This window comes from Zonotrichia albicollis, chromosome Z, assembly GCF_047830755.1.
Source record: "Zonotrichia albicollis isolate bZonAlb1 chromosome Z, bZonAlb1.hap1, whole genome shotgun sequence".
In the NCBI taxonomy this organism is placed as follows: domain Eukaryota; kingdom Metazoa; phylum Chordata; class Aves; order Passeriformes; family Passerellidae; genus Zonotrichia; species Zonotrichia albicollis.
Window position 1 is genome coordinate 50,173,656 of NC_133860.1, and position 26,789 is coordinate 50,200,444.

General features: G+C 34.0%; 1 protein-coding gene across 6 annotated transcripts in view; it reads left to right on the plus strand.

Annotated features, from left to right (window-relative positions):
• Positions 1 to 26,789, plus strand: part of CCDC171 (coiled-coil domain containing 171) — a 266,135-nt gene that overhangs the window by 78,434 nt on the left and 160,912 nt on the right. For 5 of the 6 annotated variants that reach the window (XR_012578224.1, XR_012578226.1, XR_012578225.1 and 2 more), the window contains exons 18-22: positions 4,839 to 5,065; positions 5,741 to 5,920; positions 7,604 to 7,789; positions 23,349 to 23,494; positions 26,127 to 26,181. Coding sequence is in view for 2 of the 6 variants with exons in the window: in XM_026794231.2 (XP_026650032.2) it covers positions 4,839 to 5,065; positions 5,741 to 5,920; positions 7,604 to 7,789; positions 23,349 to 23,494; positions 26,127 to 26,181 (794 nt within the window). In the remaining 4 variants the exon portion in view is untranslated. The remainder of the gene's footprint in view (positions 1 to 4,838; positions 5,066 to 5,740; positions 5,921 to 7,603; positions 7,790 to 23,348; positions 23,495 to 26,126; positions 26,182 to 26,789) is intronic. The other variant, XR_012578227.1, reaches the window with a different exon arrangement.

Consider the following 26,789-nt stretch of genomic DNA (forward strand, 5'->3'; position numbering starts at 1 on the left):
TCTTTAATTGGTGATGTGATACTTTATCCTTCTGGTATATAGAGTCATGGGAACAGAAGGCTGGAGAGTGCTTTTAGAAAGCATTTATATCATTCTGCCTGTTTGACTGTGAGATATTAAAAATAATCTAAACCACACAAATAGATATTTGGCTAACCTGTTTTTAAAAGCTTAGCCTAAAAAGTAGGCTAACCTTTTAAATTAAGTAACTCTTACAAGGTTCTTGTAAGAACCTTGAAGTAACTCTTACAAGGTTCTCAGTTATCTTCTTCATCTGGTCTAATATTCAAGAAGTGTTTTCCTGGAGCTCAACCTAATATTTTTTTCTATGAAGAAAATCTATGTAGTTTTGTTTTTATTTGATTTGTGTATTTCTTAAGTACGGGCTCTAAAACTGTCATGTCTTCAACTTGGGATATTACAGCTGCTGACTGAAAGGAAATAATTTCATACCGTGTTTTATATTATATGAATTTAGTAGTTCCAAATCTGAAAAAACAGTGAATTTCATGGATAACATTTTCATGTGCTTTATTTGCTATCTTACAGTTTTGGAGAGAGAAATAAAATGCTCTCAGTTTATACAATGCATAGCAGTCCTTATTTTATGTCTCTGCAATGTTTCTTCTCTAAGTTTATGTTTAATTGGGTATGTGTCTAGATTTCCTAATTTTCCCAGTCTCTGCTTGTATAGAATTCTACAATGCCTATGAAAAATTGTAGTGTCAGTCTTTGGAAATATCACCTCATGATTCCCAGCTGTTAACTATTTTCCTTTATTTATTTGCAGCGAGAACTGACCTAAGAGTTTGCTTGGTTCTCTGCATTGCTGCCATCCTTAGTTCTTCAGTAAACTGTAGTTTTAAAATACCAGCACTTCTGTCACAGAATAAAGGATGTTTAAGGAGAGATAATTTATATGAATAAATGGAAGTAGCAGGACAGTAATAAGATGATTCATTTCCCAGAAGCCTAAATAACAAACCGATCCCAGAAGACGCTGAAACAAAATTGTTTTGATTCAGTTTCATAGCTTTCTTCTTTGGACATCCTGTTTTCAGTAACTTTAATTTATATCCTTACAAAGCGAAGTTTGAACTGTATTTCAGAGTATTTACAGGGTTTATACTGCAAGTGTTCCTGTGTACAGAGTATTGTGTAGGAACAGCAAATTGAAGAATAATTGAGAGAAATGGAGCAGCAGCATGGATCTGCTGAAGCGACTGATTACAATACCTTAAACATCATGGTATTTTGGCAGTTTGAACAATATGGGAATTCTACTGATCTCTATTTACTAGATATCTCTGCACTCAACACAGGCTTGATTTTGAGAATTAGGAAGAACCATGCTGGGAATGTTATGACCACAGTCAGTTTGGTGATTCTTTAATATCTTACGTCTGTTTAAGTAATTTCCACAGAATCTCAAGGTCTATCTGCTCATGTTTTACTTGGAATTCTGTTGCTCATGAGATCAAGTCTCCTAAGAATTTTTGGGTCAAAAAATAGTAATAAATAATTTAAAGTTTGATATGAAATTTCCAGAAGTGTTGAAGTAATTAGGCTCTGAAGGAATATATTTGAAAGCTTCCACACTTAGAAAATTACATTATGTTCTATAAGTAATAGTTTAAGTAGAACTTAAATCTTCAAACTGACTTCAATTATGTTGAATTTCTTAAAAAATTATAAATAGGCAATCCTTTCATGTCTTTAAATAATGGCAGTTCCGGATTAGACTATATGTCACACGAGAGAGTGCTACAAGAAGGTGCTGTCTGGATCATCAAGATGGAATGATTCAGTGTCTTAGAAATTATGTTTAAAAATGGCTAGGTTCTGGGGAACCATTTGGGGCACCTTTCTCAGTCTTTTAAATAAGTGGTTCTGTTTTGACATTGATGATCGTTTCACTTTATAGTGTTAGTTAGTTTGGGACTCATTCCAGCATGCCTTGGAATGATCTCTTTGCTTCAGTTTCAATGCAAATTCATTGCAGTGTTGGAGTTTTTTTTGTTTGTTTTGGGTTTTTTTGTAAAGTTAGATTTTAGGTTTGTTTGAACAAAATCTGTACTGTCATAAACCAGAGACAGTAACAGCCAAAGTTTTCACTACAAATATCATCAACTGTTAAATATATAAAGCTTTAGAAGTTTGACATGAACATTTAAGTCTTGCATAGTACAAAGTTAATCCTGCTGACTGGTGTTCAGTTTCACCAAAACAGAATAAACAAGAATTTTTTTTGTTTGAATTTGTTTTTTCATCTTTCAGTGAAGTAATATTTGACACTTTTTTTCCATTTACTTAACGTAAAACTTAATTGCTTTGTCGTATACCTGTATTTCTGTTAATAATTTCTTAGATACATCATAAAGTACATAATTTAACACATAATTTAATTTTTATTGTAATTCTTTCATCCTTCATGGCAGGTACTTAAGATATATATACTTAAACAGTCTATTCTCCTCTCAGTTGTTATAGATACAGTTCCTTGTGGAACTGATTTATGTTTTCATTTTATCTTTCAAAGCAATCAGTAACTTCCTTCAAAATATTTCTGTCTATTTAGTCAAAGCTACTCTTCATAAAAATAATGGAGGACATGACTATTGCTATTCCAAGAAAATGCCTTAAGCTGTGATCAAGCTGTGTCAGGGGAAATATAGGTTGTATATTAGGAAGAAGTTTTTCACAGAAAGAGTGATAAAATATTGGAATGGCCTGCCTGGGGAGGTGATGGAGTCCCCATCCCTGGATGTGTTCAAAAAAAGACTGGATGTGGCACTTAGTGCCATGGTTTAGTTAAGGTGTTAGGGCACGGGTTGGACTTGATGATTTTTAAGGTCTCTTTCAACCTGGTGATTCTGTGATTCTGTGATATCTTGAACTGTGCTGGTTAAGGGGAGTGCTTGTTGAGAAGTGGAATGATCATTTGAAAATGCTACAACACATTTGTCTGCATTATTATTTTAAATTTACTTTTGATACATTTAAACATGAGATTCTAGGCATAGGGAAAGTGCTGCCATGCTAGGTACTGCACATATGGAGAAACAATATGTGCTTCTGACAGGCAAACAATATCTCATAACCTGAGACAGCAAGTGGAAATACTAGGAAAAGCAAAGGAACAGTAGCTCATTGAGCTCCTTTATTCTATATATTCCAAAAATCATGGCAAAGGACAGTTTTTGAGAAGGTTTTGGCATCAGCTTACATAGAAGGCCATAAAAATGTTCTAGTTTTAATTTTAGGTTAATTTAACTAAACATTCAGCTAGTGAATGCATTCTGACTGGAGAATTGCAATAGCAGTTTTTTCTGGGTATGAAAAGAATAACTTTTTTTATTGTAAAGGATGTTTAGTTGAAGTGCAAGATAAAAATGCCTCATCAGATTTTTAACCTCAAAGGTGCTATTTTAGTGATGAAGAAAAGACAGATCTACTAGTTACTGAAGTTATAGAGAGCATGTACTCAAAAATGATACTCCAGTTAAGCACTGGACTCACTGGAGTGGTGCTATTTCAAACCTGAACAGGAAAATAGCTTTGAAAATAAAATATTTGATTTTATCATGTGCTTTTTTTGTTATTGCTTACAGATAAATCTCAGCCTCACATGTAAATAATCTTCTTTACAATGAGATTTGTAATAAAAACACATCAATAATCATGTTCTGTTTGCTTTGTACCTCTGGCTTTTTCCCTCACAGTCTATAAACAGAAATTCTTTAACTTAAGCCAGGGTTATTTTTTTCTGTTTATACTCTTAAGCAAATATTTTAGTTCACTGCAGCAACAGGAGATCTCCTGTACTACTGAATGTAAATAAGCTCTTCCATGCTTGTCATCTTACACTGATAGTATCATAAGACAAGTAATGACAGATTAAGACCTGCCTAGCAGAGGGAAAACTAAATTACAAGACTTTTATTAAGGCATAAATAAACCTATTAACTGTTATCTGGAATACCAATTAGTGGAAGGAGCACTGACAATTTTATTTATCAACATTAAACACAATTATTAATTACAGACCTGACGAATCTAGCAGTAAGCAGGACATGTTGGGTGTGCTGGGGCCTTAAGTCCATTATATGAGAAGGATGATTACCAAAATCCTGTGGGGAAATACGTAATTGTAGCTGTAAAATTTTAATTGCCTTGGAATAAGGTAAATTATATTCTCCTGTCTCAGAATATAAATAGTATGGCATTAAGGTACCAAGCCTCACTAATTTTGAACAGCAAATGATTTAGACATCTGTAGAGGGGAGGGAGGAAAAATCAGGAAACCCTCAGAAGTTTGCATTGTAAATATTACAATAAAGTGTTTTACCATGTGCTATTAGTTCTTACTTATTTGACCTGACTTCTATTTGCTTGCATTTGTCTTGCATGTTTTCTGAATTACAAAATTAGAACACTAAAGTCTTTAGAAAGGATGGTACTGGAGAACATGATAACAACTGGACAAGTAGTCTGATGACAAAGAAATCCTATTCTTTAGAATCTTATTCTACCCTCCCATTTGCAAATTGATAGGATTAGGATTTTCATTGCTAAATACACAATTTGTCTTCAAGTCTCTCTCTGAAATATTCCTTTGGACTCAATCTTCCAGTCCTTAATGGAAAATTTCTATTGAGTAGCTTTAAGATCTTCTTTACTGTGGTTTCTTTCACTGAAAGAAACTGAAACTAATAACCTACTTGATGTTTCTTTTCTGTGTTTTGATTTGGGTTTTGTTGTTTCGTAGGGGTTTTTTTGTTTGTTTGTTTGGGGGTTTTGTTTGTCTGGTTTTTTTTTTGTTTTGTTTTTTTTTAAAGGTACAAAGTCCTGGCTTTCTGGAAAGTTACTGTTAAATGCAGCCAGGAATTCATTTTCAAAACTTATGGACAAGCTGAGTGTTATAATGGAGACGGTTCCATTACACCACTGCAAGTGCATTACTTATCTGGAGAAAGACTCCTTGGTACAGTGCCTGGCTCATGGACTCAATAAAATAAATAACCAGGCCCTGGAAGCTGGATTGTGTGACAGAGTATCCAGTATGGTACGCATAATTATAGTCCTACCTTATGTAAGCCGTAGGTTCATGGCCTAAGTGTTGGGATGAAGCTCTCTTGATAGCACCTTAATTTTGTTTCAGTTTATGAGACTGTTACATTGAACCATTGCAACTATGGAGACATCAGATTCCCAACACCCAGAAGCATTAGAGCACCAATGTACTTTTTCTTTTATGTCAAAGAATTTTAAGAAGATATTTGATGTATCTAAGAAAAAGGGTTTTTAAAGTTCTTTCAAAGTTGTATTTGCTTTGTAAGAACTAACTTGCTTTTGGCTTCAATTAAATGTTACTGAGTTGTTTTTTTGTTGTGGTTTCTTTTTTGGGGGGTGGGGGGTGGTGTTTCTGTTTTCTCGTGCTTTGCGTTCCATCTTTCAGTAAAGATAGCCTTTTCCCTATAATCAGAGAGAAAGGAGAAACCTGAAATAATTGGTCTTTTATTGTGGGCCTGACATTAAAATAGTACTTTCTTGAAAACAGAATTTTCAGTTACCCCCAAGAGTACGAAGGTGAAACAAGTTCACATTTTGCACTCATGCATCTTAGAGATGATGGACAAAATGAGAGTTTTGTCCAATTTGCTTGGGTATTACATGTGACTCTTTTATTGATAAAATAGTTCATGTTAAAGCATATAAATTTATTTCTGATTATTAACAGAAAAACATAGAATCCTTGCAGAAGCAAATATTTGAATTTACACAAAGACTACATACAGCAGAAGTGGAACGCCTCTCACTGCGCCTACAACTTGCAGAATTCAAATCAAATTTCAGCGAGATAAAAAAAGAAGCAGACAAAGCACAGAGGCTGCAAGAGCAATTAAATATGCTTAAGCAAGTAAGTATATTTGATTTAGAGGTGACTGCTTATAAGACATGTTTGTGTGTATTCTTTTGAAAATAAGTATAAAAATCATTCTAATGTTAAAAGAATTTTCCAGAAGATTTGCATTATAAGGGTCACTAAACTAGAAGTCAGATGTGTTTAGAAAGGCTTCCCTTCCCCAAGAGTTTCTTTTTGATTTGTAGAATGAGAATCTTGTAAATTATATGTTTGGTCTTCAGCAACCACGTTTTCTTCTGTGTGTTGAAAATGTTGATGTGATTTATATACCCCAAAAACATTTATAGATCTCATTTCAGCAGATTAAAGTCAGCTGCCATGAGGGTATTGAATAAGTGTGTTCATGAGAACTTCAAGAAGTATAAACTCTGTGTGGATATTGCTGAATATTATGATAGACATTTTTTTGTATCTTTGATGCTGGGTTATGACCTGAGTTAATCAATGCAAATTTTAGTGTGGCTGTTCCTCTGAAGGACTAAGTTTATGGAAGGGGAAAAAAAGTCTCCTCCATTCCTGCTAGCATGTATGCACCAAATTCCTCTGACTCCTAGTTGTCACTGATTTATTTACTTAAACGCAGTGCATTTGCTAGCCTGTAAATAGGATGTCCAACAGGAGCAAGAAGACACAACAAAAAGGTTCCTTAACTGCTTGAAACCACAGTATTGTGACTAATAGACATGGTAATTGAGGGGTAATGGTATTTGGTGGGTTCTCAGTTAGACCCCTGTCATATGTACAGAACTGTGTCTTCAGCCCTTGCAGGGGAAGAAACTTGTTTTTCTTTAGCATGCTGGAGGTTCACTATGAACCTTGCCTACTATGCTTATTTCTTGCAGGTTGCATTCAGAATTGAACATATTTTTGAACTGTTTGAGATTGTTAATGCTTAAGAATTAAGAATGGTTAATGAATACATGTTCAACAGGTACACTGTACAGCTAAAACAGCTGTGGCCCAGAAAAAGCTGTGTTTTCTGTGGCTGTGACCTGATACTGAAGCATAGTTGGTAGACTCATCAGTGTGTCCCAATCAAGGTGCTTCCAAGCAGAGAATATTTAACAGATAGTGTCAAATCAATTCTTCTTCCTATTCCTAGCTGGTAAAATATTGGTTTAATATTGGTTTTTCTTACTCAAACAGACAAAATTATATCTGCTTATCTTCAGTTTTGCTCATACTGAGTTTTAATGCTTACAGTTCTGGGAAAATTGGAAGAAATTATTACAGTTTAGATTGCCATTCAAGTGTTGACAATGATTTTCCTTGAAGAACTATTTTGTCTTTCTGGAACACTTTTGGAAAGTGAGAAAGAGTTCAGGAAGATGTTTACAAGGATTGACAAGATATGCACTAAAATGTGGGACATTTATCTGCATATTTCCTTCTAAATATTGTTTCTTAGCAATCTAGGGTGTTAATTTGAATAGAATAGCAAATGCATACTGTTTACAGTAGTCTGAATGCTGTTTTGAAAAAATACAGTGAATAAAGTTGTCTGGCCATTTCATTGCTTGGTGGTCTGTCTTTGAGTTAAAAAACCTAAATAAATCATAACCTTTAGCATACTTTTATTTTAGAATTTAATATGCTCCCAAGTGGAACTTGGGAAGTCAAGTATGTAAACAGGTAAGTATAGTTACATAATCAAACACAATTTATTTTTCTTATCAGAAATTAATCACCCATGAGAGGTTTGAAAGTGTATGTGAAGAATTAAATAATGCATTACATCGGGAGCATCAGGCACAATTGCTTTTGAATGAACAAGCACAACAGCTACAGGAGTTAAATAATAAACTAGAACTGCAATCCAGTGAAGAAGCAGATAGAACCCAAGTCTTAAGTGAATCTGTAAAGGTAAGATGATTAGGCACTAATTAGGCACCTGAAATATTTTTTTGGTGAATAAGCCAAATGTCGTAGTTCTTGTGTAAATAAAATGTAAATGCAACATACTACATAGCCCATTGAAATTTTAGGGTACTTAGAAACACTTTCAAGATTCTTCAATGTATAACATCACTTTTCTGCTCTTGAAACTGGGTGATGTGCACTAATATATGTGAAGTGTGTGAAATTTATAGGGGACATAAGTGACAGATCTAGCTATCACAAGGTGTTTGCAATGTATAGAAAAAATAAATTAAAAAGCACAGGGATACTTTGATTTTTGATAGAGGTCACGATAATATTTTAAAACCTGGATTGTCTGTTTCCTGAATATAATCTTAGTATGGAGCATACATTTGTCAGTTTGGAATATGCGAGGCGACAATAGAGATATATCCTTTTTTCATCAGAATTTAGAACTTTCTGTAGATGTAATGAGTAATGAGGGAAAAGATGATGTTATCAGAATCTCTGATGACAAACAAAGAAACAGAGAGAGTATTTGAGGTATTTGAACAGAGAGAGTATTTGAGGTATTTGAGAGTATTTGAGTATTTGAAACCAGGTGGATATCTAACATGGGAAGAGAGAAAACTTTGTGATGGCAAGTCAGTAATGGGTGGTGACCTGAGCTCGGCAGCTTTTAGTTATTTTCTATTTAAAGCAAGCTTTGCTGCTTGTGTCTGCTCTTCAGCCCTACTGCTGTCTTTTCATCTCCCAGTTTTCCGCTGTGAATTGATAACTGAGCAAAGAGACTGCTTCACCAGTATTTTGAGAAATACAAGCACTTATAATTCTGAGAGAAGAGGTGTCAAGCAGGAGGAGAACCAAAATGATTCCAGCTGCAAAAGTAGTAGGAATGTCATAAATATTGAAAATATTACAATGAAAGTACATGTCAAAGAGGATGAGCTGCAGCAAAGTAGAGATTTCAAATGATGTATAGTGGAGGATGCTGAAGGAAGTTGTTAAATTTATTAAGGAGTGTTTTCACTGGTGTTATTATTTACTAAAAATGCCTTACCTCACTAAGGCTAAAAGACCATGACATTTCCAATTTACCTGTTGGCTTCTGTAGGTTTTTTTTCCTCCCTCACAATTCCCTAGTCTTAGGTGTTTCACTTGATAAATAGCTAGTGTTTTCAGTCAGGTTACTTGTTAATACTATTGCTATTTTCTTTCTGATATAACTGCAGTGTATATATAGGATGTTAGTCTTGTGTTTGATTTCTTTGAGAAATGCTTGATTCGAGATTTTTAAATGGCTATTAGGAATATAAAGAAGGCAAGGTCTAGAAGACAAATTGTATTTGAAATCTTCATTTCTGTCTACTTTTTGTACATTAATACATGTTTTTTCACCATGTTTTACTTGTCTTGTTTTCATTTGTTCAGAGACTGTGAAGAGAAAGGTCAATTGTAGGCAATCAAAATATAGGAAAAACTTTTAAACAAATAGGTTACATAGATTATTGGATACTGAATTACATTTCACAGCTTCTGGTTTTTATTAATTGAAGGCTACATACAATTTTTTTTGAGACAGTCATGATCCTAAAATGCATCCTAATTCTGCAGTTCTTTAACAGTTGTTTGCTACTGGAACAACTTAATTTAGTGTAAAATGCTTGGTTATTGCTCAAATCTTTCAAGATACAATGCAATGTAATAATATAGGTGATAGAATAGAGGCAAAGAACATTGACAATATAAACCTTAGGGCTACAGTTTGCTACTGACAGGTACACTGGTTTGGTTTATTACTTTGTAAGTATCAATCCTTCCCATTGAGGAGTTTTAAACCAAATTTAAATTGTAGTCTTCTTACTCTGTTCCTCAACTTAGAAAATTAATTGATATATCTTAATTTCTTCATAATATTTACTACAAAATGTAGCACAAAATTGCATTTTTGTTATAACAGCATATATCTGTGACTGAATCAAAAAAGGAGACAGGAAAGTTGTGGTAACATGTCAAAACATGATAAATATCTTGTGGTCCTTGATTTTTTTTTAGTCATGCAGATACAATTTTATAATGTATGCATCCTAAATCATCATTTCACCTTCACTTTTTATCGTTGTTTCTACAATTCCAAACCTGTGTTGTATAAGTACTTTCAAAATTCAAGTGGCAGTCTAACATAATACATTGATACCAAGGAGTAAAAGTGGTTCTTAAATTTTGAGCCCTATATATTTTGGTTTTTAAAATTAAAGAAAAAGTCTCTTTTCTTTCCCACAGTTAACCACCACACAAGCTTGTTCATGCCTTTATTCACAACAGGAAGAAATGGTCTCTGCCCTGGCATCTTAATTGATAGACTCTTTTATTTAACTTAGTTGGGTTTTGTGGCTTAAAATGTTTGGGGGTTTTGTGGGGCTTTTTGTAGCTTTCATTTTTCAGTACAGTGAAACAATCTCATCTTTGCAATAATCAACCTTGTAAAACAATGTTCTTAAAATTGTATAGGGTTTCAAGTGAATGCTTAAATAATACAGAAAAAAGAAGAGCATTTTTACTGTTGCACTGTAAAAAACCAAAATATAAAATAAATGCCTCCATCTTTATTTTAAGATACAAAATAATATTACTTGTATAGACTTCAGTGTATATAAAAATTTGGTGAGTGTGATGGCATACAAGTAAGGTCAGGTAGATAGACATGGTGTGAAAAAAAAATAGACATGCTTTGAATTCTTTAATCATAATTTTTAACAGGTAAGAAGAAGAAAATTAAAATATTAGATACTTCTGCTTTTGATAGCTTATTTTTAAACTTATTCACAGTTCGACAGCAATCAGTAAGGAGATATTTTAGTATTCACGTACTTTCATAAAGTAGGCTTATTACAGGAGTAATACTTAATTTCTTAGCTTTATCAGTTCAGATTTTAATCCTGTATATTTTTATCTTCTTAGTGGCATATACCATAGAGACATCCAAAGTAGCCAATTACATTCAAGGTCAGCTGGAACTAAGCAACTCTTTAACAGCACTTCTTTTTATTAGATGAGGTGAACCATTTGCTCTGGTTCCTTATTCTTTGAAGAGAAACTCTTACACAAATAACGTAAACAGGTATCAATAACAGACATATTTTTAATTCCTGATACCAGCTGGTCTTAATCAAGTAAAGTATTTATGTTTCTTATTGATATGCACAGCCTATATATTTATTTCTTTTTAGGTATGGTAGTACCTGCATATTTTTAAGGTTCTATTTATAGAACAATTTCTATAAATTGTTAATTAATAACTCCAGTGCAATAGATGTTAAATCATATAGCTTGATACCGATATGCCTCAATATAAACTTCAATACTTGTTTTAAAAGAAGGCACCCTAAATTTTGGGTTGTTTAATCTGGTAAGTTTAGTGAAGCTGTGATTAATTTATGACAGAATAAAATTATGAGGAAAAAAAATTTCATACAGATGCTTTGATAACACTCACAAAAAGGTGTTTTCTGGTGGGAAGATTTGAAGTGTTCTTTTCAATACCTATGTCATTCAAATCATACATACATATTCTTTGTTCAGTGCATCCTTCACTAAATAGATATATCTGAATTTACTAGATTCAGATGAAGATTGGGATTTCTCTGTTTGTTAGAAGTGAATGTTTCTCTCAGCAGGCTGTCTGATCTTGTGTGAATTTGAGGTGAAAATGATACACAATTTTCTGCTTTTATTTGCTTTTCTTCTTCATATATTTATAGACATATATTTTCTCTGAAAGACCATTTCAAATATTTACACAATTTCCTTTACTAATACCACTACACATACTTTGTGAGTGAGTTTTGCAGTTATTTACGAAAATGCTGCAGTATTCTAACTTGGAGAAAGGCTAAAAGACTTCACTTGCCTGAGGAAGAGGAAGTGATTTTCATGCTCCTCAGAAAGATTAACAGTAAGAACAGAACTAGGATTTGGGATTTTTTTTTCCTTTGACATCTTAAGTTGAAAAGGTTGCTAGAATTTGGATGCACTGAGGGATACAGTTGATTCTAAAAACTTGTTTGTCTCTTTGTCAAGAAACTGCATTTCTGTGTATTGCCGGATTAAATGTAAGGCTGTTTCTTAAAGAAAGCAATATAGCTGATTACTGCTAACATCTAACTTAACAGAAGATTTATATTAGTGAAATTTGGCATTTAAAGAGAAGCAAGCTCCCTCCTGAATAGGTTGGAAACTAAAATTCCTAATTCATTAATTAAATGTGGGGGGTTGTTGGGTTTTTTTTTAAATTCCATACTGTTTATGTTCTGAGCACCTAAATAACATATAAAGTAGGTAAGAATGGATTAGTATTGTCATCTGCTATGTTCTTAGTCGAAAGTGGTAATGTGTCTTCTTAGTACAATAAATAGGAGGTTAAGGAGATTTGTCAGGTACTTCAATTTGTGTTAACACTATTTGTAAAATAAATAGAACTGTTCATTCTGCTCTATTACATAACTTCCACTACTGCTAACTTCTTAGTCTTCAAAGATTTATGTTACCTAGAAACTTGTCATACAGCTAGTCCTTTGTGCTATTTTTTTTTTTTATAGTTTGCAATGCATTGCATGTGGAATTTAGGTTTATGGGAAGGGATAGTCTTCCTTCTAGCAGCTGCTGTCTTTACATAATAGGAAGACACATAGATAGCACAAAATTGTGGGTTAGATCTGAGAGCTCTTTTTTGCAAAAGGAAACAGAACACAGCCTAGATAAAGTCTGCACTCTACTATTATTACTGAGTCTGTGTTTCAGATCTCTGAACTTCACTTTAAATTTCATGTTTCTGTGGTTTGTTCAGGGAGTTAAATTCACTGAATCACAGGAAACACTCGGCTGGGATTTACAATGATCATCAACACCCAGCTCCTGGCCCTGCACAGGGCTATCCCTGTCACACCTGTGCCTGAGAACACTGTCCAAATGCTTCTTGAGCTCTGTCAGGCTGCTGCTGTGGCCACTTCCCTGGGAGCTGTTCCAGTGCCCAGCAACAAATGAGTGAAGAACTTGCTCTTAGATAGGTTTTTAAATCTGTCTGTTTCCTTTGCTCTGTATCTAGAACATTCATCCGTATTACATTAGTCTCAAGGGACTGAAGTCAGTACATGGTTTTTAGATTTGTTTTTGTGCTGTAGTCATCAATGAAGTAGCCAAGCAACTATCAACCAAGTTGTTGAAGGTCTGCATTAACTTAGTTCTGAGTCAAACTTTCTGGAAAATATGTAAGTAATAACCAGAATGGGAGGAGGAATAAAGTTAAAGTCTGTCAAAGTTAAACTTTAAGTCAATGTGATTTTGAATTCATTGTATGTTTGCATTAACATGAAGGTCAATGCAACAATGCAAAATATTGTAGTATAAATCACACAACCATAATTTAATTGGAAGCTCTTATTTTGAAAGGATATTATCATTACTGTTGTGTTTCTGTTTCATTTTTCTGCATTTCCTCCTCTGTCCAGTTTTACAAGTTGAATGTCAGTTAATTTCTGAGCAATGTTAAGGTTTTGGAATTTGAACAATACATTGGAATTTGAACATGTATTTACACCAGGTGAACATTTCTTTTTTCCTAAATTATGCCACTATACAATATTTTATTGGTTGGTATTAAGAATGTTATTCATGTATATTATTTACTACCTTTATATAGCAAGAAAATGATAAAACTGTATCCAATGCTACTTTACATTGGAAGAAGAATGAAAGTAATTGGCAATTTATTACATTTATGTTCAATCTAATCAGATGTAAACATTATTTATCTGATAAATAAAAACATCCCTAAGTAAGAAAACCTCTATTTTATTTTTAACTTGCTGAAGAGTTTAAGATAACTCTGAGAAAATGCTCTCACTCTTAAATCAATTTGTATGTAATTTAGACACTGAGAACACTGGAATAAGTCATTATTATGTAGCATCACTGTAGTTAATCTTTGAAAGCTAATCTTTGAAAGCTACGACCACAAGTTGAATTCCAGGTAAGAATAGGTTACCCTTCTCCTGAAAATTATGGAATAGGTTTGTTCATGCTAGTCTGATTCAATAGCCCTATTCAACAGTCACTTTATGAGTCATGCATTTACATGACACCTTGGGATTTTAGGTCTAATGTATGACTGACTGGCACAGAGTGAAATCCAGAGTGCTTTGGTGTTAATAGTGTAGTAATGTTGCCTATTTCAGAGAACTCTTTTGATCCTGAGTCTGTTTGCTGCACTATAGTATTAAAAAAAAAGGATAAATCTGACATTCTGTCAAAGTTTAGATAAAGAGAAAAGATAACTTAAACAAAGTAATTGCACGAACCAGCACATTTTTAGTCTTTTAAAAGTAGCTTGCAATATTTTCTGGGTATTTCATTTGTAGGAACTATTTGCCTCCCCCTTGGGGAAAGGAGAGAATAAATGGAACAATATCAGGATCTAAAAGCTTAATGGTTTTATTTCTGCATTGTAATTATACTAATAAATACCTCTGTCCATGACCCTGGAATTTATAGTGCAGTGAGAAAGATTTATTGACAAGTAATTTGGAAGAAAAATGGGATTATTGTGTAATTACATCATGTGGTTATTAAGCATATGTACTTTCATACCACTTACTCCTGTTATTTCAAGACCTTCAACTATCTTTCAGTTTCCACTCAAAAATACCGAAAAGCTTCTTGGTAAATCCAGTGCCTGGGAGATCTTTGTTACATTATTGGATCAACTACAAAGTAACTGCGTTACCTTGAGATGTGCAGAGGGGATCAATAGATCTTTAAAACAGCATGAGATTTTTTTAAAGAAGGTGTTCTATACCCTATTTTTCCTGGTTGTATAGATATCAATGTGTAGTACTTTCCACTATATACATTCTGTATCTTCTTGTTATACAAGTCTTTTGTAGGTAGATTTCCTTTTTGCTGCTGTTTATTTAGGATATCTCCAGGGCCTCATCATTTTTCACCTGAGTCATGTTTTCCTATGTTCTCCCTTTCTCTTTGTGTGCAACTAATTCTGCAAATATCTTTGTATCTTCTTGTCAAACCATAGGTAAAATCTTTCAAATAGCTATTGAAATATAATTAAACTCTTGGAATATAATTAAGTATGTATCTAACTGGCATAAGACTAAAACAAGAGATGCATTCCTTTGCACCTGTATTCCCTTGGCTGCATGCTATGACAGCAGCTGGGCCTATCCTTCATATAATTTGATCTTTTAATTTAATTTGATACTCCATTAGGTATTCAGTGGTTTCCCCTTGAAAAGGGGAAAGTTTTTCAAAATTTATACCAATTTCAGCTTCCAAAATCTGTACCTATGCTTTCCTCTAGTAGAGCATGGAAGCTCTTCAAAATTATAGCAGGGCAACAAACTCAAAACAGATGTTATATTTATTGCTGCCTAATTTTTTGTGTTGTCTTTCACAATATGTATTTGTGAAAAGTCCAGTGAGATTCTTGTTGCTAGATCATTTTACTTCTCAGTTAAAAAGACTTTAAAATGTTCCCAATTCTTTCTAGTTAAAGTAAAACCACCTTAAGTGTTGTATTTTGGGGGTTATGTTTGTTAGTATTTTGTTTTGTTTTATTTGTCTGTAGACTTTTCGATAAGAAATTGAGTGATTTTAGAATTATGACATAAAGATTCTCAATTCTAAGTAGCAGTTCCGACATTTCTTTATAAATACTACTTCATTGTTTATCAGAAAATTTCTCAAGTGTGAGAAGGAAGAAACAAGTGTTCTTAGAAAAAGTTAATAATATACTTAGTTTACTAAAATAATTACTTGCATGGTATCACCTAGCGATAGGCATATTTGTCATTTATAGTGAAGTAGGTAACTTTCCAAGTTTTGTACCATCATGGCGCCATTTTTCTTATAGTTAAGAAATATACCAAAAGAGAAAAATATAAATAATAATTCAGTTTTCACTGAATTCACTGTCACTGTTTAACTTCCCTATTTAAGGATCTGTATTTGCTATGCTCAGGGAAACTTATATCTTGTTTATTAAGCTTTGTGTTCTCGTTTGGCACTTGGTATGACTCAAAGCATATCCAGAAGGAAGTGAGACATCTAATCAATATGTCTTTATAGCACTTTGATCTCCTTGCTGAATATTGGGATGTAATATATCTTTGATGCTTTTTCAATAGAATGATTTAAGAGTTGCCTTTTATGTAAGTTAAATTTTGTCTTACTGTATCTGTTTTTTTCTGCTAAGGTGACTACTCTCCAGTTTTTAATAAGTGAAAGGATAGGAGTGACCTATATTGAAGAATAGACCTTTTAATATAAAATTACATCTTTATAAATTCTTTCTTAATTTTTTGAGGTTTAAAAAGTAAAAGGGATGTTTGTTTTCTCCCTGCCGGTACATCATGCAAGATGTAGCTGTCCTGATGGTCAAATAAAACATTAATGCACTTAATAAATTTGGGGCTCTGTGGAAACACACATACCTTGCATGTATGATTTGGTCAGAACTCATCTGAAGGGGAATGCAATATTTGAATGTAAATTATATAAAATGATAACTCTTGTGAAGCCCATGTTAATGTTAGTGCCATGCTGAAAAAAGAGATTTGTCTAATTAATTAATTAATTAAAGAAAATAAAAAACTCTTTATGAAGCAAGATCAAACCTTTGCGTGGCACTAATTGACATTCTTGTCATTGCCCCTAATTCTTCAATGTGATGGCTCATATTAATGTACGCGTGTCTGGTGGAATTGTGCAGCAGCCTCTTCCAAGAGAGGGCTTCAGCATAAAAAAACTTAGCTGGGGTCACCAGTACATTGAGGTTATGGACAGTATATTTTTGCACTCAGAACTGAACCTTAAATTCTATTTAGAAATTTCCTTGAAACTGTTCTGAAGACTCCTAGTATTCCCATTTTTTAACCAGTGTCTGAAGAGAAGACAGAGTACCATAATATTAGTTCTCAAATTTAGTTCTGAAGCAGAATGCTGTGTCATTTAGCCTGACTCAGATGACTTCTTGTCTGTGTCATGTATTCAGATTGTATTCCTTCTTAAATAAACAGTGGGAATTAAATTGTGGTTATTTACTTTGTAAATAAATTGTTGTCATTGTGAATGTTTTATTGCTGTTATTTCTTCTTCTTTCTGAATTGTTTTAACTGACTGTTACCATCAGAAATATTCTAAGCAAATTTCTGATACAAAGCAAATGGAAGAGTATTTCTCGAGAACTTAAAATAGTCTCTTACAGGGCTTAGAAATGTCACTGGTGATGCAAGATCATTGAGACCAGTAGGACATGATCAGAGACAGACGGTTTGATGCTATGACTGATGAGAGAGGCTACAAATGAAATGCAAAAAATTGGTGCAATATGTTGTGTCCTCATAGATAAGCAAGTAAATATTTTTGTGTATGTACATGTGATAGATTATTACTTTTAAAGTGAAGATGAAATCTAAGTGTTGGTTGTGTTTCTGCCTTGCATAGTGTGTGCTTATGTGCGCATGTAGATAATGTGTAGCAAAATTACCAGTATTGCAGAGAGCAGTTGCTACAGAGCAGCATCAGAGTTTGCTTGTAATATTAGTGCCTCATTTACAGGTACATGGCAGTTTTGAAAATTCATCTTTTCTAATGTAATCCAGGTGTAGACCATATTTTTGAAACCTTGGAACTGTACCAACTATAAGGCTGAGAGACTACCAGGGTAAAAAGTGTAACAGTGAAAAACCCCTTTATTCCTTTTTGGTGGCACTTAAGTATCTGATTTAGAGGCATGGCACTGCCAACGAACAGAAAATCTGCTACATATGCAGGTTTGAGTCTTTTCTAGTCTGTTACGGCAAAGGGCTAAATGTTGTGGTGGGAGAGAAATTTGCATTTCTAAGGAGAAAAAAGAAACATCAGTCCTGAGGTAGTGTGTCAGAAATCGAATAAGGAGTGAATGATCATGTACTCATACCACCATGCACATGATTCCAAAAATTTATTCTCACTTAACTTCAAGGATTATTCTTAAAACTCATAATGATAAAGCCTGAGTTTTTACAAAATTGTATTTGTCCTATTAAGTGATATAATCCTCTGCAGCTTTCCAGTAATACTAATTCACTTAGCTTAGCAGATGATTAAAATTTCTAAATTATAATGTGCATGGGTTTTATAATGTATTTTATCATTTCCCAAAGCACAGTTTAAAAGTAGGTCTCAATTGTTCTCTGTTGGGATTAGTGTATGTCTGAAAGGCCCAGAGCATCTTCTTATTCAAAAGGGTCTCCGTCAACAGTCCATGAGGATATAGGTTTTGTGTGGGAAGTTTATGTTTTGTAATTTCTTCACTTTAAAAGTTTCATTTAGTTTTACTTTGGAGCTGAATGAGCACATGATGTGTCCTCTGAAAGAGATTTTATTGTGTGAAATTATTCACAAAAAGCTACTCTGTTTAAATTACTAAACTCTTTTAATTCACAATACCTTTAAAACATACACAACTCAATGACTTCACAAAGCATTTTCAGTCATATTTTGCTAAATATCTTGAGCTAATGCAGTTGAAAAATAGATTGCTTTCTTGTTGATCAGAATAGATTTTCTATTGAGAAATGTTTGCACTATAGCAAAGAGATATTAAACGTAGCTGAAAGTCTTTGAGGCACTGTAATCTAGCCTGAATCACTGCAGGTGAGGTGTTTGAGGTGCCTAAACTTGCTTGGATGTCTAAGGGCTATGTTTCTGTTTCCAATAAATGGACTGTTGTCTACACGTGCATAGGTGATGAATGTCATTTGCTTTCATGACATGAGTGCCTCAAATTTGAAGTGAATTTTGTAAGAAAAATCTCTTACAAAATGTAAATTTGTGGATTTTCCCTTCCCCATCTGTTGAATGACTCTCAAATAAAATTTTATTTAAATGCTTCTTAGAAGAAGCATAATTTCTATTTCTTCTTGATAAATAAAGATTCTTTTCAAAAAACATCCCATGGAATTTCAGCTGTATAGTTTGAGCTGATGTATTTGATTTGCATTGCAGTGGTGAACACTAAAAATATGGCAAACATTAAATATTAATGTAGCTTGTTGTACCTGTTGGATTTGAGCCATTTGAAACTGCTCTAGGTTATGTGTAGACTTCTGGGGGGCACTCAGAGATCATTATATTTTCCAGCAATAATAACGGGAAGTATATTTAAACTGGTGAAGGAATGGATGCTGGCTAAACTTTCTATACTTCTTTTCATTGTGAAATTTTATTAGTTGTGGGTGTAGGACAGATTTCAGAATGTATTTTTAAAAAGTAATATTTTGCATCTAAATAGAGAATATGCATATAAATTTTCATCTGAAAGAGAAAATCTTCAATTTCACAAATTAGTTCATTATACACATACTGCAGTGTATTTGCATATTTTGTACTGCTGTGTTGTGTCTGTGTAATTTAAATCTAATTTACTAAGCAGTTTGATCTAGCTTTAGTTGATCTTGGAAAATACAGTCTCTGTATAAATGTGTCACACATGCTTTGCATGAATTTAAACTGTATGACTGTCATTGTTCATCTGAAGTGATTGTCCATCTGTTATCTTTTGAATAGAGTCCTTTTTATGTGTAAAGAATTACAATATTAAACTTTGATTTCTTTTTGTAATGGGCTTTGAATAAAAAGTTTCCTGACTGCAAAACCTAAACTTGTTAAAGGAAGCTTGTGGAAGGACCAAGCCAACAGACAGCCAATGAGATTTTTCTTCAGTGCTATCAGTTGCTTGCTGTTCTCTCCAACAAATGTTTTTTCATGCTTAATTTGTGAGGGAAAATAGGTCAAAAATCTAAATGTCTCTAAAGGAAACTCCTTCTAAAGATTCTGATGAAAACTCAACTGATCTGTGAGAATTTGGCAGACTGGAGAGGAAGGAGTGCAGTGACGTCTGAATTAGCACCCGAATGCCTAAAAACCCGAGAAAGACAGATAAATGGCATTTTACAGAATGTTAATAAATTGGAGTTTAGCTTCTAAGTTGGTTCAGAATCGCTTGTACTTGAAAGTGAAAGCTCAGCATCTTCACAGAACTGTGTGCAAACATAGTAGGTTTTTAAAACCTTCATTCTTCTTATCACAGTTAGCCTCAACTTTCTAACAGTTGTAATTGTCCACAGAAAACATTTCAAGATAAATGCATTATCAGGTTTTGAAATTTTCTTCTTTTTGTAAATACTAAGACCTGGGGGGCAAAATAAGGGCTATATTGTGGATTAAGTGAAATATCTCAAGGCTGTGCTTTTCTGATAACTGAACCTGAAGTGACCTTTCTCAGACACAATTACAGAGCTGTATGTTTTTCCTTTAATTTCATCAGGGGTTTAATTAGTATACAAATAAAACTTCCCTTATCTTCCTTTCTACCTAATTGGCTTGTCTTTGCTTATATATGAAGAATGTGAAAATGGGCTGTAATTAGGATGACCGTGTTAACCTTTTTTTCTCAAATGTACTGTTGCCTAAAGGCCTCAAAGCCTAAAACCAGTGCTTTGGATTATTGCTTTGCAATCACTATGGCTCTCCCATAGGTTTTCTCATGAGCAGAAGGGCTTTGGGTGCTGCAGGTTCCCACTGCTTAACGGGATCTTCATTCTTCTCCCCACTAAATGTTTATTGATTATCTCACTGCTCCACACTCAGCCTCCAACAACTTAATATCAGGTGACAGTCAGGAGAGTTCTCCAAGTAATTAGAGTGGAGCATTGAGGGAACAATTAGGAGCAGAGTTATTAAACTTGATTTATCCTATTCTCTCCTGAACACTTTCTTGGATATCAGAACATCACACTTTCACAATCTACCCTAGCTGAGAAATTAGTGGCTAACCTGCTGCTTATCATTGTTGCCTTGCTGCCTTGAGGCACACCCTCTTGGTTTCAGTCACTCAGCTGGAAATATTAGAGTCCATAAAGTTTATCAAGGGTTTTAATTAGATCAATCTGAAGAAGCAAAAAAAGAGGCTTACCAGCCATTATTTTATAATACACCACACTGTATTTGAACATTTCCAAGGCTTGACTTTAACCCACAGTAGCAAGAAGCTTCAAGTAATTGCTGAAACTGCTTTTGGAGTGCTAAAATCAGTTTCCATTTTGTTTAGATATTGCAATGTTACTAGATAAAGTATTAATCCTTTAGAGATTTCTGTAAATAATGGGGTTCTCTTTGAATAGCTCTTTGAGCAGCTCTTCAGTGAGATACTTGATTTAACCATTTCTATATTGCTTCATCACCAGCTAGCATGGATTGCTGACCATGCCCCTTAAAAAAGTTAGACCCTGCTATTGCCTCATTAATAGGCATGTGCTTGCAATGAGTAACCTAGGTTAGTTAGCAGCTCACAGAAGATTTTGACGAGTGGGTCTTTTCACTGTTCATGGTCAGTAATGAAAGATTTATGTCAGAGCGAACAACTCTTCTACCCCTGCAGATGGATAGCTATAATAAAAATAAAATAAATATGCAGAATGTTCCTATTATCCTGTCTTTCTCTACCATGACTGCTAGGATGCTGGGACCAAAATCCATTCAACAGCATCTGCATCAAAAATTTCTTGCATCAAAATACCACCAGAAACTTCTTAAAACCAGATTTTTCAGTCAGGTGGGAAGCTCGGTTGAACCAAACATTGGTAATAGAGACCTTGTTGTGTGTATAGAGACCTTGTTCTGTGTTCAAATATAGTCCATTTTTCAAAGGTGGGAATATGGGCAGGGGGTTACTTGACTTGGTTTTCAGAACTCTTTCCTCAATGTTGAAAGCAAACAGTAAACAAAATAATTGGAAGAAGATAATGCTCTTTGTTTTTGAACCAGAGATGGATCCTTTTATCCATGCTAATCCACATTTCTGTTCTTGGAAATAAAATTTCTGAAAATCTGATAATTCACAAAGTCATCTGTTTAGACAGGGATTTGATTAGCTGCCAGTGGCTTAAGGGTAGAATTTCTGAAAACAAGGCTTCTGGTTTTGAATATCCTTGTGCACTAGATGAATGCTATCTGTGTGTTTAACTTTCCTTAGGGAAATATATCAGTTGTTTATTGAAAATAAAGACATAAGAGTCAAAATAGAATTATTCAACCTGCAGTCATTTGAACAAGAATAATATTAACATTTCTAGGTTTAGAGTTTCTTAAATAAACTTCAGTTTTTTTCTTACAGTTGTGATTAATTTCAGCTTAGATTTTGTAAATTCCTTTACAAGTCTTCAAGTGATGGTGCTGAACCTTCAAAATACACCACTGTTGAAGTACTGGTTGCCTTTTCTCTTTAGGAATGTAAGAAGAAGACTTATGCCAGTCCAGAGATGACAGTTTATTTTACAGGACTATGCAGTCCTTTGCTGTGGATTGTTATTTTATAGAAAATTTCTCTATCATAATGCTTTTTGAAATGCCTCTGACCCTTAAAGAGGTTCAGGTTAGTTGAGTTTTCAGCACCCTCCAAATTTTTATCAGCATTTTATATATACTGTTCTTCGCACTCATCCACAGCATAGTAGATCTCCATGTTCCACAATACTCAGGACATGTACTGAGTACAAATTATGCACAGCATTTTTGGAATTCAAGCAGAAAATATACCCATAAATTTTGAAAAAAAGGTGTGTAAGAGCTCTGTCTTGCAACTGTGCAGCCTTCTCTTCTGTATTTTAGGATCTATCAGGAAATATGCTATGTGTAAAAGTATGCTTATAACCACTGATTATAATTTCTTTCTAAAAAGGCAATTAACAGCTATAAGTGAAATGTAACATGTAACAAATTATGAAATCAAATTATTAATACTCCAGTCTATAAATGTATTGATTTATCCCAGCAGAAAGGACTAGAAACCAGCCAGATTCTATATTAATTAGTCCTGTGTGGTATTTTTCACCTATTGGATTAATCTGAATTGATTAAAGCATGTTTTGTTAATTCTATGCCAGAGAGAAATGTTTAGAAAATATATATACTATTTTGCATATTGGGAAACTAATATTATAATAGTGAAAGCACCATAAAATAGATTGTACTTGATGCGCTAACAGAGAATATGAGATTATCTATTCTAGTGAAATTTCTGAACTGTGTGAAATTTTTAAGTAAATGTTTCTGTGTTTATTCCCTTTCATTGTGAATTCCTTTATTTAATATTTATTTTAAATTAAGTTTTGTGAATATTTTGTGTTCTTTAAAACTGTACTCTTGATACTTCCTTTGTTTTTTGATCTAAAATTTGTAAATTTAGTACTTGTAGCATAGTGTATGTCCCTGCTTGATCAAAAAATAATTTTATTTTATAAATATATTTGTACACAGTCAATATACTAAAAACTGGAGGTTTCTAAGTTGGTAATATTTTGGTAGAGAATTCATAAAACCTTAGTATGCAATGGTCCAAATCTACTACACAGTGTAGTCTGTTTTCCACTTTGTTTAATAGCCTATGGCATAAACTGAAGTTAATTATTTGGGCTGACAAGTAACTCTGTTTTCTGTCTGCTTGCAGAGTCTCTCCGAGGCAACGATGGAGCTGAGAAGAAGAGATCGATTTCTGCGTCAGCAAAATAGACTTCTTACCCAGCTGGAGCAGGACAAGCGTCGACTGAGCGAGAGCATCCGCGATGCAGAGAGTGCCCTCTGCACGGCAGCCAAGTGAGCCCTGGGACCTTGGGGAGATCACTTAAAACAGACAAAAGATCAATTCTCACTTTCATGCACAGGGTTTTAGCCTTAGCTAATGTAATGCTAGAAAACAAAAGTACATCTGTCTCTCTTTGAAATTCAGTGATAGACTTCGAAAAAGAAAACTGTTCAAGATACTGCATGTTATGTTTTCTGTAGTTATCCCATAATAGTGCTACAAATTATTGGTCCAAAATGCATAAGCATTTTGTCTGCCAATTGCCTTACTGATTTGACAACATCTCTTCGATAGATCCTTCACATTCTGTTTGTTTAAGGAACGATTGTTTGTTCTAAAGGGGCTGAAACCCATTTTGGACAGAGGCTTATCTGTGGAATAGTATAGATATTTCTTCTGATTTCAGAGAGCTTTGGATTTAGATGTAAGCCCCATGCCTTTTTATACTATAACTTGAAGAGTGGAAGGAAATGTTCAGGGACCATTTCTGAAAGTATTGGTAGTCAAAAGCTGTTCCATTGACTTGAATGAGATTATTAATAACCTCTTAGAGTTATGTAGTCAGATAAAATTATAAATCCTTTCAGACTTTGTTATCTATTCCTGTTACAGTAGTATGCACTTTGAATATTATTGGTCCATGGCCAAGATTTTAAAAAAAATCAATTTAAAATTAAAATTTCTCATTATACGTGGGGTAGATTTGACCTCTGAAGAAGAATAGCTTAGAAGCTTTAAGGGGCTTATGCACCAGCAAAATAATGTAATTAATATAGTTATCAGTGATATGTTTAACAAGCTAATTAAAATGACAAATATTATTTAGTGTAAGTGTATCAAAGCAGATTATGGCCCAAAGAAGGATTTGTTCTTAAAAGCCTTCTCCTTTTCACCCTGCCCCAATCTGTTTTATGCACTCCACTAAGGAGTGCATATGCACTCCACTAAGGAGTCCCTATGGCCATTCTTACATTCAGAAAAGGTTTTTTTGATGTGAAAACTTCCAACCATCATTGTTCTACCATAAGAACTCTATGTTATGTTCTAACATAAACTGTTCTACTTGTTCTTCATAAAAAGTGCAAGTGTCTTTTTCTTCCTTTGGAACATGTAAGCAAAGTAGCTAAACTGACTTTGGTCTTATCTGGAAACTCTGATTTTAATATCAATTCCATGACCTAAGTGATTGTAGGCAATGCATGAGTGTCTTTCAGTTTCTTTCCTAAATTTTTGTAGTGCTGTAAAAGACAGCAAGATGTCTAGCTTGTTCTGAGAATGGCTGACTTGATTTTCTTTAAGTGGTGGCTAGCAGTTCTTTCCACTTTCCTCCTGAGTAAGAAGCAATAGTAATAAAAGTGTCTGAAACAGTAAAAAAAGGACAAAAATACAGTAGTCTTTTGGTAATTTCTCTCTGTTGTGGTTTAGCCCCAGCCAGCAACCAAGTACCCTGTCAATCTAGTCCAAAGAAAGGTAGGATCCTGAAAATAGAAAAGTCTATGTGACTTTATTAGGAATGTAAAAGCCACTTTTACTCTTCTGGCCACTTTCCTGTATTTTCTGTTAAGACAGTATGAATCAAGAAATGAGAAAGCACCCACCATTCCATGGGGAACAATGCCATGATTTTGACTGGAGAAAAAGAGGCTGAGGGAAGTACCTGAAAGGAGGTTGTAGTGACGTGGGGCTTGGGCTGTTCTCCCAAGTAACAAGCGATAGGACAAGAGGAAATGGCCTCAGGTTGTGCCAAGAGAGGTTTATGTTGGATATTCAGAAAAGATCCTCTCCTGAAAGGTTGCCAAGCATTGGAACAGGCTGCCCAAGGAAGTTGTAGAGTCTGGAGGTATTTAAAAGTTGTGGCCCTTGCAGACTTCATTTAGTGGTGGGCCGGGCAGTGCTGAGGTAAGGGTTGGACTCAGTGACCTTAAGGGTGTTTTCCAACCTACATCATACTGATTCTATGGATTCTGGTATTGTAAAAGCTCAAACAAAATATGCACATAGCTGGCAAAATGAGAGACAGTTGTGGAATATTAAAGTGTATTAGCTTTTCTGGCATGGATTCTATTTGACTTCCTATGGTCATGCTCTCTTTTCTCTTAAGTCATATGATATTATGCAACTTCAGTTCTATTTCTGTCAATCATGAGTTGAGGCCAAGGTTTTTCATGACAGCATAGCTGATGAGAGCTGTCTTTCTTACTGAAGTCCTAATCTACAAAAGGGCATTAGAGAATTGTTTCATTCTCCAAACCTCCCTATTGTAAAGATAGGATATTTGGCTGGACTTTTAGAAATGTAAGAGAATGTATTCTCTTCCTGCTAGATAACTCCACTCAACATGCCTTTTACATCTAAAACTCTTCAAGAAAATGATATTTGTTAATGAATATGTCCATAACAGCAGCTACTTTGATAGTCCACAACAGAAACAAATTTCATATGGAAATATTCCAAATAGTGGTACATGAACTAGTGTTTAAGGTTTGCATTGGGGATATAAAAAGGAGAGACAAAAACATAATACTTTGAGTGATCAACAATTATTTGAAAAGACGTGATAGTTAAAAAGTAGCAGAAAATTAATTTCTAAATCAGATGAGTTTCAGTTCTATGATCTACCTCTTGTTTTTTGTCTTGTAATAGAGATAGAGAATTGATCATTAGTCATATGAAAGCTGTAGAAGACACTCTTCATAAGGTAAGAATTTAAAATTATTCCTCTGATTTGTATTTCTAAATATATCAAAGCTTTACCACTGCTTTTGCTCAGGAAAGGAGAGAAGTTGTAAGGTGGCTTCCTTTTCTTAGAGTTTATTTCCACCTTCAACTTCTTTTATCCTAAAAAGCTGTTCATTTTTAGTGAAGTAAAATACAATTTTATAGTACACGAACTTCTTATTTCTTACTACAAAACTTAACTACAAAAATCCACTTTTCTTCCCTTAATAGCTGAGACCACTATTTCTAGTTACCAAGTGAAGATAGTTGACTATCCAAACAGCTAACAATTTCTATGGAGCTAAGTCCATGCTGTGTAAGCCAGAGGTCATTTGGTGATGTCACATGCATGTTGGTCATAAAACCATATGGCTTTGTGCATGCTACTTTAGTCTTTGATACATGATAAAACATAAGGAAAGACAGTAAGATGTAACCTGTAGTCAGAAACTTTCATGATATTTTTAGGGCATTTTTTAAATTGAGTAGTAATCTTTAATATTCTCTTTGACTTGCACAGTTTTGCTGTGGTATAGCATTATTTAAAAGTCCAACAAAGCTTGTATATTAATTATTTAGGCAAAAGGA